Source organism: Triticum dicoccoides, chromosome 6A (assembly GCF_002162155.2).
Source record: "Triticum dicoccoides isolate Atlit2015 ecotype Zavitan chromosome 6A, WEW_v2.0, whole genome shotgun sequence".
NCBI classification, from domain to species: domain Eukaryota; kingdom Viridiplantae; phylum Streptophyta; class Magnoliopsida; order Poales; family Poaceae; genus Triticum; species Triticum dicoccoides.
The window spans coordinates 6,084,095-6,090,887 of NC_041390.1; the positions used below are offsets into that span (position 1 = coordinate 6,084,095).

The 6,793-nt window shown below is 53.7% G+C and overlaps 1 protein-coding gene across 1 annotated transcript; it reads left to right on the forward strand.

Annotated features, from left to right (window-relative positions):
- The first annotated feature begins 2,770 nt into the window (after positions 1–2,770).
- Positions 2,771–5,828, forward strand: LOC119319229 (trihelix transcription factor GTL1-like). Its single transcript, XM_037593715.1, has 2 exons — positions 2,771–3,549; positions 4,146–5,828. The coding sequence occupies exons 1-2, from the start codon at positions 2,771–2,773 to the stop codon at positions 5,620–5,622; spliced, it is 2,256 nt and encodes a 751-aa protein (XP_037449612.1). The 3' UTR covers positions 5,623–5,828.
- Positions 5,829–6,793: the final 965 nt, after the last annotated feature.

Sequence of the window (6,793 nt, forward strand, 5' to 3'; positions counted from 1 at the left end):
CACTCTCCTCCGAGGTGTAATGATTTCGAACCAAAATCACCGTCATACATATCAAGCTCATTTTTTTGAAGTCATATCAATTTAAAAAAAAAAGAAATCCATGAGTAATACCCACCATTGGAAGCTCCATTCTCAAATTTTGTCAAATTTGGAGTTAGTTTGCTATTTTCGCGGCATGGACTGATTTTTGGGCAGTTAAAAAAGATAAAAATCTTCGGGCGTGCAAACGAGCTGCGAACGGGATGAGACCTGACATGGTGCATTCATTACACGGCTGTAGTCTGTGGTAAAAATTACACACCATTACGGCAAAAACTTGATGCATCTCGTGTACAAACTAGACACTCTCCTCCCAAGTGTAAGTCTTTCGAACCAAAACCGTCATCGTACACTTCAAACTTATTTTTTTAATCATATAAGTTTCAAAAAAAATATGAGTAATACCCACCATTGGAAACTCCATTCTCAGATTAGTCACTTTTCTTTAGTTTGCTATTAATTGATTGTCATAGGATTTATTTTTTTACCTAACTTGTGTGTGGCTGGTGGCTACTAACAACCGTCACAACTAACTTCTGGATATCTAGAATATACTTTAGCCTTGGTTAATACTCCCTCTGTAAACAAATACAAGAGCATTTAGATCACTGTTTTAATGATCTAAACGCTTTTATAAAAGTTTACAGAGGGAGTATAATGTATCTATAGGAGGCATAATGTATGTCTGCCACTGTTACGTGATGTACTAGTGGTGGACATGACTCGAGCGCCCGCCACTAGTGGATTTCACCACACGTGTAAATTGGAAGGGTTTATGTGTGGCGGGTGTAAAGTAAAGTCCGCCGGTGCAGTGACATTACCAGTGGCAGTTACTTTTTTTCACCCGCCATTGCTACTTTGCCAAAATAGCTGTGGCGGGTGTCTTGCGGTGCCCGCCACTAATTTAGGGTCATGTATAAGCCTTTTCCATTAGTGCTACTAATAAGAAAGTGAAGTGTTTTTGAAGAACATGCACAACAATTATGGATGTGTCAGCAATGTGGGACTTTGACATCATGCTTCAGGTCTCCTTTGGTTCACAGGATAGGAATATCATAGGAATAGGAAATCATAGCAAGTGAGACATTGTAGTGCAAACACAAGTCTTTCCTTGGTTCCGAACTTATGACTAATGCAATAGTTCAGTGTTGTTGATATTTTCACATTCTTATATCTGCAATCTATTTGAATCTAAACATATTTGAACTTTTTAGATATTTTCCATCGTAACACAGGATGTGCCCATGAGATTTTTCAAGATTCTGAGACATTGCAGCTCGGCACATGTGAATCTATTGGATATTTGCATCCATCAATAATGAGTACATACTTAATTCGGAATATGCGAAAAAAATTGAATCACATCCTGTTACCAGTTTCTCCCTTCTTCGCATATTAAGTCTTGCTCAAATGATATCCATTTGAGCGACACTTAATATAGGACAGATGTAGTACAAGTTATAACAAAACCATTCAAGTAAAAGGTCAGTAAATAAGCGAAGGACAAGGCTGGCCACGATAATTGACTTGCGAACCTTGAGAAAGGGGCTGAATAGATGGCGAAAGTCTGGATTCAAAGTTGGGGATTTTGGGGAGGAGGGCCGGTGAACCGCCTCTAAAGGTGTACGTAGCGATAATAGCACCACGTCAGTAGCGGTTTCAGATTTGGACCCGTTTATAACTTCTTACCTTATATTTAGTTATCAAATGAATCCTTAAATTTATCTTCCTAGATTTATTGATTCTTTCCCATCATGGAGAAGCGGATGAGATGAAGGAGCTCGTCCTTTTGCATTATAGGAAGATGGGACATTCTTTGTAAAGTTTCGAAAAACAAAACACATGAAAACTACATTAGTGACTGCTAACTACCGCGACGGCAATGCCATGAAGGTTGCACAGAATCGCCGTCACGTATCACGCCCAATACCTAGCAACTCCGATTTCACGGCAATTAAAAGTTAGTGAAGAATAAGTACAGCCAAGTTCGAACGATGCAAATCCATCTCGAGTGGGTTTCACCGCTCAAGGCAACTATGATATCAGCAAGGTGGCGTTATTGCCACATGAGGCGCCTGCCGGTAGACCCACAACCACATTGCGCAGCACAACGCAACAAGCCGCGAGCGAAAGCCGGAAACCGTCACCAGTTATGGTTTCCGCAGTAATGTCCGTAATGAAAAAAAAAATAACTTGATCAAGCCCTCTATCCTGACCTTTATGTCACAATTGAAACCAAACACATGTGCGAAGATAGATAAGCTCCAAATAAATGCCATCACATAAACAAAAGAGGAGATGTTAATGAGAGAGGGCATTCCCCAAGCAGCAAAAGGCTCCATTCAAACCGGGACAGGGGGCAGGAGATGAGCCATAAAGGGCACCCCATCCACGAATACGGGCATCGCCGAGGACCCCTTTCCAAAACCGCCCAAAAGATAAAGCTGGGCGGCCAAGAAGCAAAATGGAAACCTGCCCTGCCCTTAACCCCATCCGCATCCCCTCCATCGTCACTCCGGGTAGTCCATATCCTCTTCGACCTCACCCTCGCCCACCAAATTCCGATTCCTGCTCGCATTTCAATTCCGGAGCTGCCACTGTTGCCCAATCATGCGGGAGGCGGAGTAATTTCAGGTCGGGGGTGAGTGAGCCGTGCTGGTGGTAGTTGCTGGGAGTGGGGAGTGGGGAGTGGAGTGGAGTTGGGAGGGGGGCGGCGGCGGCCATTGCCGAGATGCAGTCCGGGTATGGAGGGGTGTCGGAGTTCCAGCAGTTCATCATGGACGGCGGCTTCGCCATGGCGGCGGCCCCGCAGCAGCAGGCGCAGGCGGCTGCCGCTGCGGCGGCGGCGGCGGGGGGGCAGGAGCTGGGCGCGCCGTTCAGGTACCAGCCGCTGCACCACCACGCGATGCAGCACCATCACCAGCAGCAGCAGCAGCATCCGGCGCAGATGCCGCCCCACTTCGCGCACTTCGGCGTGGCGCCCGCGGCGGCGGCGGCCGGCGGGATTCCGTTCACGCAGCAGTTCCTCAACCACCAGGCGGCGGCCGCCGGGCACCACCACCAGCAGCACCACCACCTCCAGCTCTTCCACCACGAGCAGCAGCAGCAGCAGCAGCATCACAAGCCGCAGCCGCCGCCGGCGAGGTGGGCGCCGCAGCAGCAGCACCACCAGCACCCGCACCAGCAGCAGCAGCATCACCACCACCAGCTGGGGCTGGACGTGGAGGCGGCGGCGGTCCCGGAGAGCTCCCGCGCCACGTCCGGCGGCGCGGCCCCTCCCGGCGTGCCCCCGTTCCTCGCCGCCGCCATGAACTTCAAGCTGGCCGTCGACCCCGGCGGCGGGAGCGGCGCCACGGACGACGCCCTGAACGACGGCACGGGAGGCGGCGGCGGCGCGGGCAGCGGCATGATGCTCCACGGCGGAGGCGGGGGCGACGACGAGGCGGCCACGGAGAGCCGGCTCCGTCGGTGGACCGGCGAGGAGGAGACCTCCATCAAGGAACCCACCTGGTACGCCCGCCACCATCCGTCACTGTTCCTCCCACAATCCATCCATGGCTCCGCGCCGCGCACATGTCAATTCCTCCGCCCACCTCCCGGATCCACTCATGGCGGACCGACGGACACGGAAAGGAAAGGGGGAGGGGGGAAAAGATTGCATCTTTGTTGGCTCTGCTTTGGATGCTCGGGGGTGGGGAGCAGAGCAGAGCAATAATAGTGGCATGATTGAGAGAGACATGGACGGAAAACAACACGCGCACCTGAAAGAAAACAAGCCCCTGATGCCGATGATTCCTCCACCAAAGACCGCCCAACTTTTGTTCCCTTTTAGCATCCCCCTCATTACATCACGCGAAAGAGAAACTCTTTTCTCGCACAATTCGCCATGCAGATGCAGATGCAGACGCAATTCTTGGTTTCTTGCTACTCGTTGCGAAATTTGCTCCAAATTGCGCCATGGCAGATGCAATTCTTGCTTGAATTGTTCCAATTTCTTGTTGCCTTTTGCACTTGGCATTGCCAATTGGTTTGGTTTGTTCTTCTTTGCTTAATGCTGACTTGAATTTTTTGCGTTTGGTTGCTTTGTGTGGTGATGATTTGTGTAGGAGGCCGCTGGACATCGACTACATACACAGCACGAGCAGCAGCAGCAAGAGGGCGGGCGCCGGGAAGGAGAAGGTGGCCACGCCGGAGTCGCCGGCGCCGGTTGCTCCGGCGGCGAACTACTTCAAGAAGGCCGGTGGCGGGGACGACAATGCGGGCGCTGCCGCGTCAGCGGGTGGCGGCGGCGGGAACTACAAGCTGTTCAGCGAGCTGGAGGCCATCTACAAGCCGGGGAGCGGCGGGGGCGGCGGTGCGGGGCAGACGGGCTCCGGCTCTGGCCTCACGGGCGACGACAATGCCATCCTCCCGCCGCCGTCCATGGCCGACCTCCCGGGCGGCGCGCTTGCCGCGGCCGTGGACGCGCCGCAGGCCAACACCTCGGAGACTTCGGCCGGGGAGGACGCGCCGGCGGTGCTGCAGCCGCAGCCGCCGCCTCCGCCGCAGGCGTCGGTGGGGGAGGCGCGCCGGAAGCGGAAGCGCCGGCGGCAGGAGCAGCAGCAGCAGCTGACCGCGTCGGCGTCCTTCTTCGAGCAGCTGGTGCAGCGGCTCATCGAGCACCAGGAGGGCCTGCACCGCCAGTTCCTGGACGCCATGGAGCGGCGGGAGCGCGAGCGCGCGGCGCGCGACGAGGCGTGGCGCCGGCAGGAGGCCGACAAGTTCGCGCGCGAGGCGGCCGCGCGCGCCCAGGACCGCGCCAGCGCCGCCGCCCGGGAGACGGCCATCATCGCGTACCTCGAGAAGCTCTCCGGCGAGACCATCACCCTCCCCCAACAGCCGGCGGCCAACCCGGCCGCGCCCACGTCCGCGGACGACGCGACGAGCCACGACGCGGGGAGGGAGCTGGTGCCCTACGAGTGCGGCGAGCTGTCGCTGCCGCTGATGAGCTCGTCGTCCCGGTGGCCGAAGCACGAGGTGGAGGCGCTGATCCGGGTGCGGTCCGGGCTGGACAACCGGTTCCAGGAGCCCGGGCTGAAGGGCCCGCTCTGGGAGGAGGTGAGCGCGCGCATGGCGGCGGCGGGGTACGGCGGCCGGAGCGCCAAGCGGTGCAAGGAGAAGTGGGAGAACATCAACAAGTACTTCCGCAAGGCCAAGGAGAGCGGCAAGAAGCGCCCCGCGCACGCCAAGACCTGCCCCTACTTCGACGAGCTCGACCGCCTCTACTCCCGCTCCGGCCACGGCTCCGGCGCCTCCTCCGGCGCCGGCAACACCAGCGCCAAAGCCATCGCCAATGCCATAGCCACCGCCGACGACGCGGCCAACAAGGCCAGCTCCGAGCTGCTCGACGCGGTGGTCAAGTACCCCACCGACACCCACTACGGCCCGCCTCCGGGGTTCCCAAACGACGGCAAGGAGGACGGCGCAGCGCAGCACGACGGCGAGGGCGACGTGGACATGGGCAGGGCGTCGGGGAGAGCAGGCGAGGACCACGATGACGAGGCTGGCCAGAGCCATGGGCACGACGACGACGACGATCATTAGAGCTTGATTAACTAGGACTGCATGCTTAGCTAGCTAGGACATGATCGATCGGCGCCGGAGATAAATTTGCTTCTTTTCTTCTTCTTCTTCTTTGCTGCTGCTCCTGCTTCTGCTTGTTGTTAGCCTACCATGGATCAATCATCACTTACTTGTTAGTACTACTGCTGCTGCTGCTTATATATCTACAAGAAGATTAGTTTCATTAATCACTTCCATAATCCCAAGCTCAAGCTAGGTCACTAGCTAGCTCTTAGACATTTGTGTTTGTCGACCTTGGCCGCTTATATTTTGCTGTTATTTTTGTAAGTGTGATGGTCAATGGGAGAGGCAGTGTCGGCAGGTGCATGATTTTCAATCATTTTTCACCTTGTACGGCCACAGGGGAAAATAGTGAGGAACCTGCTGGCTAGTAGTAGTAGGAAAAAATAATAGAGTGGTGTAGTACCATATATAAATCACAGTTGTCTTTGACTGTCTGTCTGTGGTCCTTGATCTGGATATAACTCTGGTCACTATACTCAAATCTCACTGTGATAGCCCTAGCAATAATGAGAGGTGTATATACCTGCCATACCTGTATTCTACCTACCAAATACGTTACTGTAAAACAACATCTACTCTCCGTTCCTAAATACTTGTCTTTCTAGGCATTTCAATAAACGACTACATACGGAGCAAAATAAGTGAATCTACACTCTAAAATATGTCTATATACATCCGTATGTAGTAGTCATTTGAAATGTCTAGAAAGACAAATATTTAGGAGCGGAGGGAGTACATAGCAATGTTCATTGGTCTAAAATATGTCTATATACATCCGTATGTAGTAGTCATTTGAAATGTCTAGAAAGACAAATATTTAGGAGCGGAGGGAGTACATAGCAATGTTCATTGGGTAGTCTTATGGAGTGAAACCTCGCAGCCATATCGGAAAGAGAGAGACGGGAGGGGGAGGGGGGTAGGAGAAGGAAGAACACACGCAGATGAGCTTGGTGTCGATGAACGACGATGGTGATCGGTGGGCAAATCGGGGTGGAAAGGACTAATTTCGGAGCGCAAGCGCATCGAGAGGGCAATCTCCATCAGCGGCGGCAAGGCAATGTGAAGGTTCGCAAGGGCGGTAGAATGGGCGCATCACAAGAGGACCGAGCCCGGGGGGAGATGTGTGGAC